Source organism: Pygoscelis adeliae, unplaced genomic scaffold, assembly GCF_000699105.1.
Source record: "Pygoscelis adeliae isolate BGI_AS28 unplaced genomic scaffold, ASM69910v1 Scaffold111, whole genome shotgun sequence".
NCBI classification, from domain to species: Eukaryota; Metazoa; Chordata; class Aves; order Sphenisciformes; family Spheniscidae; genus Pygoscelis; species Pygoscelis adeliae.
The window spans coordinates 706847-720066 of record NW_008824542.1 but is presented as its reverse complement, the minus strand read 5'-3'; the positions used below and the strand labels follow the sequence as shown (position 1 = coordinate 720066).

At 39.8% G+C, this 13220-nt stretch overlaps 1 protein-coding gene across 1 annotated transcript in view; it reads right to left on the bottom strand.

Moving 5' to 3' along the window:
• The window catches only part of ENPP2 (ectonucleotide pyrophosphatase/phosphodiesterase 2), a 56655-nt gene that overhangs the window by 6955 nt on the left and 36480 nt on the right, over positions 1-13220 (bottom strand). Inside the window, exons 15-23 of the mRNA XM_009321672.1 lie at positions 11308-11339; positions 10345-10472; positions 8166-8253; positions 7932-8019; positions 6845-7017; positions 6508-6559; positions 3831-3967; positions 3203-3338; positions 1931-2008 (exon numbers count right to left, since the gene is read on the bottom strand). Coding sequence (XP_009319947.1) covers positions 1931-2008; positions 3203-3338; positions 3831-3967; positions 6508-6559; positions 6845-7017; positions 7932-8019; positions 8166-8253; positions 10345-10472; positions 11308-11339 — 912 coding nt within the window. The remainder of the gene's footprint in view (positions 1-1930; positions 2009-3202; positions 3339-3830; positions 3968-6507; positions 6560-6844; positions 7018-7931; positions 8020-8165; positions 8254-10344; positions 10473-11307; positions 11340-13220) is intronic.

Sequence of the window (13220 nt, the reverse complement as noted above, 5' to 3'; positions counted from 1 at the left end):
TCTTTCTCCCACCACACCCTCCTCAAACTTAACAAGTTAAGATGCTTCCAGAGATGGGAAACACACCAGAATCTCCAGTTACATCATTCTTTTCCTTCTTTTTTCCTTTTTATTTTAACACTAACAGAAGTGTGTGTAAACAAAACATCTCAGACTTGGTAAAAGTTTAACTTTTGTCTTGCCAGCTCAGACCGTTATGTCCATGGTTCCCTGGTGCTGATGGCAATGCCAGCCTCAGCAAGTTCCCCAGTACGCCTTGTCCTAAGGCTGCTCAGTGCCACATAAACTCCCTGCTCGGGCTGATGCAGAGGGCCCCACAAGCAACGGTCTAACAAGAACCTCAGCTGCGGTAACCACTTGGCAGTACCACTCCTCCAGCTGCTCGCTACTCCAATGCATCAGCCTTAGCAATAAAAATAGCCCCAAAAGGAAAGCTTCCCCTCCACACCTTGGGTTTTCCAGCTGAATCAGTTCCCTACTTGGGTTCCCACTGCAGCTACACAGACAGCGACGCCAGTGCAACAGGGGGCCAGCCCAGGGGCCTCATCTTGCAGCTCCAGCAAAGCAGGAGCTGCTTAAGTCAGACTCACTACAGAAAAGATGGATACAGAATTATTGCCTGGGGGAATGGGACGGGACAGTGAATTAAAAAAACAAAGCAGAGGAGTGGGCCTCTGCAGCCAGCACTGCCACCAAAACCAGCATAGTATAAAACTGCCACCTCCTATTTTCCCTATCGTGGAAAAAGCTCCGTATATGAGCTTATAATCAGCTTTCTATATTGCAACCTGCACACATGTAGTGGTTCGTAACTCTCCAGGAATGATATTAGTTCCAGCATTTGTTCTCAGGGAATCCTTCATCCACTTGTGATGAAGAGGAAGGCCACTAGACAAAATGAGCCGCTGGTGGCGAGTTGTTCTCTTGCGATTAGCATCTCAGCTAATTTGCTTAGACTAACATTAGCATAAAGAGCATTTTTATGAAGTGATTTGAGAGTGGGAAATCCCCAGTAATCTTGCACTCTGTAATCAGTTAAGTGCCTTTGCTCAAATTTCCAGCAAACATCACTACTTGTTCCTACTCAGAGGTTTTTCAGTTAAAAACACTCTTTTCTGGTTAAAAAGAAAAAACCTCCCATAGGCTTTAATGTTTATCCAAACCTCTCTGGTCTAAACTCTGAATTGGAAATCTCACAAAAACAGGCTCTTGAGAGTCTTCCAAGGCTTCTCAATTCCTGCCGAGCCAAAAATGCCACCAGAATAGTCTGATGGTTTTCCTACCTCTTGGCAAAACTAGAGAGAAAAGGGATGTGCAGACAAAAGAAATGTTAATACTATATCCTTGCAACACTGAAAGTTTCAGCCAGGTTTAAGTCATTACTCATTTTCCATAAATTGGTTTCCTCTTCCTTTTTCTTTATAGGTAATAAATATGTTCGGTCTCCCTCTAAGGGCATGGATAGAAAATAAAAAATAATTACTTGTCCCTGAACTACAGCAACATGCTAAGTGCACCCTCCCAGGCTTGTGCACACTCCCAGGCAGCTCCAGTTGAGAAGTAAAAACACATTGCCTAAGTACATTCTGCACTAACTTGGGCTACAGACAAGAATATCTGAATGGTTTTGCACAAACTGAATTACTGTGGCATGAAACAAAATTGCTGAACTACAGCACGTCTGTGCTCTTATCTTAGCCCAGCACCAAGGAAAATAAACCTTTCTTAAAGTTTAAACCTTTCTCATGGTATTTTGCCTGCCCATACCTAGAACGATACAGGTGCCCACATGTATTATCTGCTGGCTACAGATAACTGAACTTTGTTCTAAACTTCTCCCATCAATTCATTCAATAGTCAACACACATATCATTTAAAAAAAACCCAAAACACTGGGAAAGAGACATAAAGCCATGGAAAGGACACTTACTTTTGAAGGCAGGATACATTGGAATTATATTTGTTATTAGAAAAGCATCATATTTTGCTTCTGCAGAGGAACTTAACTCTGAAAACAATAAAACAAAAATATTAATAAGATGAAATATTAGAAATTCAAGGAACAAAAATGTTTTGAAAAATGGCTTCAGGGATTAACCAAAGGGAATACTGTCATCTAAACAGCAATCTGAATGCTATATTCAGAAGTGCACATTATATGCATAAAATTTGTCATTAATGTGACAGCTGAACATGGAAAGTAAGGATTTTATCTTCACTTCAACTGGCAACCAGTTGAAAATATTTTTATAGCTCATCTATTTTTGCAGTCTCAAAAGTCAGAAAGCTGCTTTGCAGACTTTTACAGGAGAGGTAAATAATTTCCAGGGAGAGAAGTGTGGGATTATCTTCTGGTTCTGAGGAAGTCTCTGCAGCAGTAATTCCATATTAGAAACCCACCATAAAATATCTCAGCTACTGAGTGAGGAAGGCAGAGCAATGAAGTTCACAACTGAGAGACAGTTGTGTCCCTTGAACATTTACTAATCCCAGAAGATCATTGCTCCAAGACTGAATCAATGTAACTGCAACAGGAGAATCCAGGACACTCATTTACACAGGTTTTCTACTAGCACTGTTTCTATAGGATGGTAGAAATTTTTACAGTATGCAAGAGTCTAATATGGATTTATAAATTAAATATATGTTTATCTTTCTGCTGTTTGAATTCAAAATTAAAAACTCTGACTAGATTCCCAGTTCATATAAGCTGGTATCTATCCACCAACTTTAAAGGGCCAGCTTTTGAAGATTGTCTTCTAGCTTGGGCTCCTACTCTGTGCAATTCTTTGTTTACCTTTATTTTTATTAGCTAAACTGGGACGCTTCACTGTTTTGGTGCATGAAGCTGGGCACCAGTTTGAAGCATCTCTTGTGGAGTTGAGAGACTGCAGCCATGATGGCAACTTGTGTCATTGGGCCCTTGGTCCTCTGCAAGTGCAGCAAGAGTAATGAATCCATCCCATTGCGCCCCATACATGACACCCGTGCAGGAGCAGCTCCTCTGAGGAGAGGACATCATCACAGAGCGGAGGGGCAAATTAAACCATTCCTACCTATATTCTTTCCCAACAATCTCAAAAAATCCCTTAGTCTGTTTATATCTGGTGGTTTGGTGGAGTTTTTTTTCATACCTAAGGTTTTCTCTAACAAAAAAGAAAATTACAAAACCTCTAGGTCTTAAAAAGCTATCTGAACTTACGAGGAGGGAAAAGGTAGCCGTAGGAGAGCTGTTTGTCGCCTCTGTAGGCTGTGCAGCTCTGGCTGTTTCCTGGAGAAATGCGGAGGTCGGGTCTCACACAGCTGGCCAGGTGCTCCGGGACACCTGATACCTCTGCCTGCATTGAGGAACACAGACAGAAACGACAAGAAAGGTAATTCCAGCATTTATAGCAAAAAGAAAATTATTTCCTATGGTCAGCAGATTACATGGAAGGCCTTGTGTGGAGTAAAATAAACCACCCAGCTGTACAACCAAGACCTGCTCCTCTACGTGCCGCAGAGCCCCTCCTTCAGGTTGCAGAAGTCACCATGGCAAATAATTCAAATGAAGTCGCTGATTAAGCTATCATAATAAAATAAACCCCCACTGAGAAAATCTTAGAAAGCAAATGAAAACAGGAAAAGAAATATACAGCCCTTCTGCCTTAAAACTCTTTTCTCCTGAAGGAAAAAAAGGATTTTGGCATTGTTTTCAATGATATTTGACATAATTTCTGGTGGGAAACTCTACTTAGGGCAGGGGAATTTTAGGACTTCAAGAATAACGGTACCAAGCAGATTTCCCCAGGAATTTTTAAGCACTTTCCAAGAGCAAAGACAGCACTGACCTGTTTGGAAATAGTGTAGGATGTCCAGAGAGGCATCAGGAATGTTTCACTGTAGCCACTTTCAAAGTCATGGTGATGCAAGATATTGTATTTTGTGCGGTACAGTACTGCGGGGCGCCCATATAAGAGATGCTTCTCTACAGATCAGAAGAAATTACACTTACATTTGTTACTGAAAACCTTAAAGATTAAAAAAAAGGGTTGGCTTTCCAAAACATGCTGATTTTACAGTGATCCTTAATGGGATACTGACCCTGAATAACTGCTAAGGAAATCTTGTAATAGAGAGAGCAGTGGTTCTTCAATAGTTTTGGTTGGGATCCCTTTTCCAGACTCACAATCCCCTTTGACGTTACAAGTCCCTTCTGCACTTGAAAGCTTATTGAGGTCCTAGCATGGAGAGAGGGTGTTTCTCCAAACACAGGAGACTCCACAAGGATCTTTGTGTCCACATTTCCATCACACATGAGGTGAAAAGCATATTAGGTGCTTTAAAGTACCTTTAAATCTACCCCTATCCTATCACTCCTGCCACTCTTCTCCAGACTTTCTCTCCTTCCTATGTTTTTTGTAAAGTCCCTCACAAAAGGGAGGCAAAGGTGCTCACTCTTTAAAAGAGTATTTTTTTCCACTTGGCTGATACAGATGATGTTCTGAAGACTGATGTGCTATTTTCTGTCAGCAATATCAAGGAAAACAAACAAACAAACCCACCCTTGTTCCTAACTTTGGCTACAAAAAGACACCTCCAACTCTGCAAAACTTGGTTTTCTTCTGTCTTGGTGATATGTTATGGTTAAACATCACTAGGTACCTCTGATAAGCTTCCTTATAAAAAGACAAAAACATCATTGAAAGACACAGATGAAAAATAAATTTCCTGGCTAATCTTGCATTGTGCTGCACAGTTCGTTGATTTTGATAACCATTTGGCAAACAGGCTTAGCTCACTTTTGGGAATCAAAACATAGAAACAAGGAAAGCAGCATAACACTGTTCACAGATAGGCATTTAACCTGAAAGAAAAGGTCATGTTTTATTACTGTGTGTCCAAATAGAGGATATTTTTATAGGACACAAGAAAGAAAAGTAGGAAAAGCCTTGCCTAAGGACAAAGATGATAAACTTGGTTTATTCAAGAGAAGCTGAAGGAATCTTTTTCTTCTGCTTGTGAATAACAACATTAGCTAAATATGCATGGTGCACCATGCAAGAGAAGGGAATTGCCAACTAAACGAAGGAAGATCCCTGAACAGTTGCTACAGCCTGTCACAAAATACAACAAGATAGCTTGCACGCAGCAGAACTGCTTGTTGTTTAAATAAGGGGCACTTCGTTCCACTTAACAGACACTTTACAAATGAGCAAGTGAAATTGGTTTAAATGCTTATATCTTAAAATACATCAAAAGACCTATTTTTATACTACTGAAGTGAAGAAGCATCAAAATCTTAAACCAAAATAAAGATGTTGAGATATCTGGGAGTACAATGGTGAGGGTGTTTTTTCCTGATGCCAGAAATTGCCACAGCAGGGAGTAGCCCTTCACTAATTGGAAAAATCAGTTTAACAAGATGAAAGCTGCAGAAAGGCAATTTAGCTCACAAAGAAAAGCAATAACTTCACTCTAGAAACTAAAGGATAGGCTGCATTGCCTGTTCACAACAGAAAAACAGAAGGAGTAGCTTCACAAAGGAATTAAAAAAAAAACCTCCTTAGTCATCTGAGCAATACAATTTGAAGTATCTCAAAAGCCCACGTCTAAACTCAAAGCTTCAGAATTTGCTAATTTGGACAACTGTTATGGTGAGGGAAATGCTGTGAATTGTTATGCCGAACCGGATCACAGCTGTGAGAAGGAAAGCTCTGCTTTGGGGTGCCTTTCAGTCAGTATCGCTTCTCAGAAAAGCAGTTCCCATCCCCTCCCCTCTGGTCTTATTGCTACATTTTAACCTGGACCACAGCCCTGATGCAGCTGAGAGCACAGCCACACAAAAGTCAGCACTGGCATACAGCAGGAAGGGTGCAGGAACCAGTGTCCAGGAGAGCAGGGGACGCTTTCTCCTAGGAGTGACATTGACTTGAAGGCTGATGAGGGACAGAATTGCGCTGAGCATCCCTGAACCAGCAGAGCATTTCTGCATTTGTTTCAGTGGATAACCTGCACCCGAAAAACCAAGCATTAAAGACCCAGTCAGGGATTGTCAAAGCAGCTGTACCATCCTTTCTAACACTGACCTGGTGAAACCTAAGTCTGAACAATACTAGTAAAACACAGTGTGCAGATGTGGTCTATGTTTTTTACTCCATTTATCGCTTGTGGTTGAGTGGAGCACTGCCTCATGCTCCCTCTCCTTTCCTCATCTCTCCACTTTCACAGCAGAGATTAAGCCTCCTAACAGTGATGGAAAGGAAGAGCTAAAACTCCTATCACTTTGAGTCATACTTTAGTCCTGGTTACAGCTAAAGATAGTGTGCACTTCCTCACATGAGCAGCACTTAATCTTGCCTATGTTATCTCAGGTATGTCTGTGTGCTATTTTGACAGTTACTTGAAAAGATGGTTTACTACACATTAACTAAACCAAAGCAGGAGTTTGTCTGGTATCAATGATGCAAACTAACTTGCAAAAAAACCCCAAAATAGCTTTTATTAACTGAGGCACCACGCTCTTACCTTCTGTTCCCTTGACATGAAAGCGCTTGTTGAGTTCATCCAACTTGTTCTTCTCAAGAATAGAAAAAAGGAACAAGATTAGGGTCACTGGAGCATTCTGACATCTCATTTTACTAGGCATCTAGCAAAACAAAACTAGTGCTATAAAACACTAAAACATTTTTTTGTTTCCTGTTTTACAAAAAGGCATAATTGTTCCAAAAGGGCACAAACACTTCACAGGAAGGATCTGGGAAAATCTTACAGATCAAACCCTCTCAAAATAGGTAAAATGACTACAGCTTTACTAGGCAACTACTGCTAGTAGGGGAAGCATCAGCAGATCCTGAACACCTACCTTATCATCACATGTACATCCTATATCAAAATCTGATGCAGAAGGTAGAGCGACAGGATAGAGTGGTTTAGCAACTTCATCTGGCACAGTTGGTTTATAAACATTGGCTCTCAGCAGGTGATTTAAACTTCCATGGGTGCCATTATTGGGAGCAGGCTTTAATCCAAGCAGATCTATGAAAACACCAAAGATGAACGATGGTTAGATTGCAAACTTGTATGCAGCAGCATCTCTACTGAGCTAAGACAAGTATTTGCAATACTGTTTACACCAATGGCATGTTAATGAATGCTTTTAATGTAATAAAAATACTAACCTTTTGTCCAAATCATAAAATTTCAAATGATATCTGAATAGTATGGTGGCCTTTATGACAAGAAGGTTAATTTGCATCAAGACACTGGAAAACAGTTTTATTATAACTACTGCAGCTTCCAGTGCAAATCTACAGTCAATATGTTGACCTTACACCAACCACCTGGAATGCAGTGTTATTAGTCACCTGCTTTAGAGATAAGGGATAATTACCTTTTTGGTATTTCATGTTTGAAAAAAGAAATTAAATAAGTGAATTACACCTTCAGCTAGAAATTTTTTTTACCCTGGAAAATCAGTATTAAAGAAAAGATCAAAATAAATGTCTGTATACATCGTCAGATTCTGCTTCATGGCTACAGTAGGAGTGTAGGAAACATAATCATAGCAGGAAACGCCAAGAAAACTAAGTGATGCCCCTGAGCTGCTCCATGAGACATGCAGGTGCAGAAGCAGTCTCTGAAGAGAAACCTCCTTCCTAGACTGCTGAGGGGTGGACAGCATGCACTGTAGTGGTGTGTATTCAATCCCTGCTAAGCTGCACGCAGCAAAACTATGGTAACCCCCTTTATTGGCCAGTTGCTAGAGTAGAGCAAACTGAGGCCCCGAGAAGTGCCTACAGCCCTCCCGGCCAGAAGGCAAGTGCTTGGGAATTGGGGACTGGGGAAGGGACCCTGGGAGGGAGTCAGGGCATGAGCTCACTGATGCCTAAGTGAAGCCCTGTTAGCTAAACAGCGTGTTTCTCTTGCAATTTCTCAAGCAGATAGCTTACCACACATGATGTTGTAAAGTTCAATATTTTCAAAAGGAGGTACTTTGGTCTTGTATTTGAATGTAGGGCCATAACCTATAAAGACAGTCTTAAAAAAAAAAAAAAAAGAGAGAAGAATACAAAAGAAGAGCATTAAAAAGTAGGGTTTTTTTCAGTGAATATTTACATTCTGGAGACCTACAATTTCTTCTGCCTTCAATGAGCTTCCCGCAAAGCTTACTGCATTGCTCATACCTGCATGCTGTTTATCTTGTTGTCATAGCCATGGTCTCCATGGAAGAAACATTTTCCTGTTGGTTTCTTGTAAACGTCCACAGCTTTCCTAAATTGAAAAATTATTAGAAAATTTCCTCAAAGGTGTAGGTATGGTGTCTGACCTGGCAACATACTTCGGGGGTAGGAGGGATAAGGTTACAAGGCAGTATATTGCTCATCTTTCTTGAGTAGCACTAGTGGGGACTGCAGGCTCATCCAACAACCCCAGGGTTTCTTCCTCTGCTCCCACTATAAGAGGGTGCAATCCTAAGAGCTAACTCTTACTCATTGATAACAACCTTAGCATCTATTTACTTATTTTCTCAGACTTTCTCATATTACATCATCTCCTACAGACTGGAGGTATTTTGTACTATACTCTTCCAATCCTCAAAAGGCCAACAGAGGCTTCTAAGAAAGCACTTTTTTGATGTTACAGTGCTGTTAAGTGTTTTCACCTGTTTGCCTTCCAACAAATAAACAAAAATGGGGAGCAGAAACAAAGCTGGAGGCAAAAGAGAAAGATTGTAATGAAGATAAATAGCAGAGAAAATAAGCGCTGTATCATAGGAACTTTAATTATCAGCTTGTTACCGAGTATTTTTTTTACAAAAGATGTGGAAAAATAAGTATTGTGTCATAGGAATTATAATTACCAGCTTGTTCCAGAGTATGTTTTTACGGTTTTATGAGGGCCATGTGCAGGCAATACATGCAGTGGACCAGATTATCCTACAAGTTAATTTCTTCATCTGCAATAAAATGATGCTCAGCCAAAGTTTGATTTTGGCCTTGTAAATTACTAGATTTACAGCAATCAGGTCTGTAACTACCATTTTCCTGGCTGTGAATATACAATGAATTACAGTTACATTAACAAATGAATAATTGGTGAACGAGATTTCAGAAAACCTAATGAATAAATAAGCCAAAGGAAGTCCGATGTAATTAATAAGAAATTACTAAATGTAAATCAACTTGGGCCATCCCATCAGTTCCAGTAAAATTCTTAAAACTAAAACTTTTATAGGCCTAAAACTCAGAGTGTGATTCTTTGAAATGTACATGAACCCTAGCCACAGACTGTATGGGGCAACCAGCCAGCCAGCTAGTGGAGTTATGCAAGAAAGCAATTGGGGTTTCTCATTCACTGCTTCAGCAGAGTGATCCTTGCATAATTCATGAAAAGATAAGCACAGATGTCAAAAGGCACTTACAACACACCATGTGTTTGCCTGGCAGCTATACGGGCAAAAAACCCTACCATAATTTAAAGCTCATAACAGACTACCATGAGCCAAAAGCTGTGTCATCTTCCAAGAACCACTGAGTCAGCTTTATGCACAAAGACCCAGCCGTTCTCATAGTGTAATACACAACGTGTCAAAAGATTAAAGCAAGAAAAAGAATACATATTGAACCAGAAAGGGGTGCACAATTCATAAACAAAGGCTACTCCTCTCCTGTCCACTTTATACATATATGTACCAACTTGGTTTTCCTTGCTCAATTTTTAGCTAACTAAGAATATTAAAAATTGCTCATATTTTATAACTGAAAATTCAGAGGCATATGGGGAAGAACAAACTAAAACAGGGTTTTCTCTGAGATAAAGCATCCTGGGTTTCCGTTGATTTGTTTTGCAACACAATACTCTGCCAGCACTTTGATGGCCACCCTGTCATACCCTTCCACATGTTCTCAGGCATTCACCCACTCTGCCAATATCTCCATTTTTTTCCCATTCACCCAGTGCATCCACTCAGCCTCTTGTTCCCTAACATCCCCTGGTGACATATGTCTTCCCCTTCCTCCCATATTCCCTGCTTCCTGGTTGGAATAATCTTGCACCTCATTAAAAAAGCTTTTCAGCTCCTATACTCGAGCTAATCAGTCAAAACCCACAAAGCTGCTTGAGGAAACCAATCTGGTTTTCTACCCTCTATCCAGCTACTGATTTTCCCAAATTTTAAACCAATTTTGTGTTCTGAGCCACATCCCCCTGAACCAAATGTGATTGAACCTCACCAGGAGTTCAAAACTCCTCTTGCTCACGGGGTACAGGAGCAGGGTGAGGACAGACAGGGCAATCCCAGGTGTCTCATTTCCTCAGAAAAAAAGGCTGAAAATCAGGATGGAAGCAAAAGCAAGAGTTTACCTTGCCACATGCCATTTGCGATCCACCAGTAAATGGACATCCTCAATTCTTCGGTTGTAAGCATAGTGCAAGCGTTTAGGCAGGTGCTGTTTCAAGTAAGGCTTGAAGTGCTGGTCTGGCTTTCTACACTGAAAAATAAATGGTTACAACGACACTGCTGTCAGTTAGCTTAGATGTGCATAAAACCTTGAACTACAGAAATCAAGCTGTTAAGGTCATTATTGATGATGTCTTGAAAACAAAGGGTACATCTAGAGTACGTGGTCCAGTCCTTTCTGTGCAGTATTTACGTAAGATCAGGGCCCACGGAGTCATTCAAAGATGTATTTGGAAAGCTTCATTCTCATGACAGTCTTTTTGAAAGCATCATGCAAAACATCACACTTACTTAGCTCACAGATGAAGGATTTTATTCTAACTGGACCAAAGCTTAAGTTTCAGAGGAAAGCTGAATGCTCAAAATACATCTTGTCTGCAGATATATTTAAAGCCATCTGGTTACAAAATTTGATATTTTTTTTTAATTGCCTTTTATTTTAAACACTTTTTTTCCATTAAAAACAAGGTTATATTTGAAGGCTATCAAATGAACTTTTTCAGCGTCTTCAAAGTGCTAGTAAAATATTTACCCTAAAAGATTACTTTCCATTTCTGAAGGAATGAATAAATAGACTCAATTCAGGGAGTCAAGACGGTCAAGGAGATTCTGGCTCTGCACTGCCCAAAAAGGTTATAAAAGCTACTACAGCAGCAAACAGTGGAATTTATGACAAACATTAATCTGCACTCATGAAGGGCACCATTTAACACCCTTTAGTCATTTTAATGGTTGGGTTTCCTGCCTAAAGAGTGAGGAGAGAATGCTGAATAATGCCCCAAATTAAGATGTGAAGTTGAGCAGTGCGGTATAGACACAGATATAAATCTATATAATCTATAAAAATGCCAGTCCTAAATACTTACTGTAAGGTTGGCAACAATCACTTTAGGGTCATCTGTTAAGCAAAGAAAAAAAAAAGACAAAAATATAAAAGATGAACAATTTGCAGAAGAAAACACAAGGTAATAATGTAGTTTTACAGAATCGTTCTTCCTAAAAGTTCACTGATCTTTACCAAAAGTACGCTGTATATATCAGGTAAGATATCCTGAATACGAACTAAAGTTTAACTGTATACCCTTTAGTGATATTTTAGTTGCTTAGGTAATGTTGCTCACTGATTTGGGCCTTAGATTAATATTTATTCTGTTTTCTGAAAACATATAATTTCAAGTCTTTTGACTGCTTTCCTTTAAAATAAAAGAATTATACCCAAACACAAAGACTTTCGTTGAAAAATTTTGAAAGCACATTTGAATGTAACACTGCACTTCCTTAGAAGCAGTAAGATCAATATGTAGCATTTTTTTGCCTCTTTTAACATTTTACATATTTTATAGGCTACTACAGAGTAAGTAAAAAGCCACAGTAAAATACTCTAGATATGTCTTTGGACTATTAAAGGGACATGCAAGAGGTAGAAAGCCCAAAACCAGCAACAGTCCACACTAACTCTGTCTTCTTCCAGAGTTGGGCAGGGGGGAGGGAGGGAAAGCATTTTTCAGTCCTGAGAGAAAAAAACAGGCTAAGAGAAAAATCTTAGGAAGTGAAAATCCCTTGCTTAATTATTATTGTTTCAGTTGCTTAAGGCACAATCTGGCTGAGCTTGAAATGATCTCTACTGAATCTCAAAACACAAGCTACAGGCTTATCCATTGTAAAGGTGTGTCTGCAGGCCTTAAGGCAGTGTTATCAATAGGAAAATGGAGGAGGAATAAAAAAGCTGGTAATTTGCCATTTAAGAGGGCAAACCCCACTTCTAAAATTAAGGAACATGCTGGTTTGTTCTGTGTTCAAACTGCTGATTTATAAGCAATCACAAATATTCAAACGAAGAAGCTGTGGACAGAGGCCGAAAGAGAAAAGCGGTATTAAGGGAACACCAATAATATGACTCAGAGGTCAGTCAGACTAGCTGATCAAAAAGATATTGCCATTCATCCTCCAAAGAAAACTAATTTTTCTCAGCAATTTGGGAATTCAAGGGTTGAAAGATCTTTTAAAAAAATCTTCTCAGAACTGAAATGTAAGTTTTCAGTAGACTGTGATGTGCAGGAATTCAGTCTTTATGCTAGTCTAGTAAGTTTTATCAACATACACACTATTTTCAACAGATCTTTACACATTCATCCCATATTCCTAGAGCATAAATACCCAGATAAAGTAGTTTATAGTAAAATACATACATAAATCAGTATCTAAGAAAATTTTACCACATTCTTATGATTTCTGCTACTATTGTGGAAATCTTTAATCTTCAAAGATCAATTTTTTGTGAAATCTGTCCTCAACCAAAGTATATCTGAAGTGTTATGATGGCTGTCCCAGCTATCTTATCTTCCCCTCTACCAGAAATTATCACCCTTGTAGCATATGTTGCAAAAACATAGGTACTTATGGTTAGTTTATGAGTTTCACAGTTTGCATGGTAGCTTAAACTGCTGGCAAAGCCAGGTTTGCCCTGGTACACTGAACCAGAGAAGCCACGGTGTTGGCACAAGCGCCGTCCTGGTACTGCTGCCCTGGAGGTGGTAGTCCTCAGCAGAGCAGTAGCAGGGCAGCTGGGTCCGTAATGCTTTCATAGAATCATAGAATCATTAAGGTTGGAAAAGACCTCTAAGATCATCGAGTCCAACCGTCAACGCAACACCACCATGCCCACTAAACCGTGTCCCTAAGCGCCTCATCTACCCGTCTTTTAAATACTTCCAGGCATGGGGACTCAACCACTTCCCTGGGCAGCCTGGTCCAAGGCTTGACCATCCTTTTGGTGAAG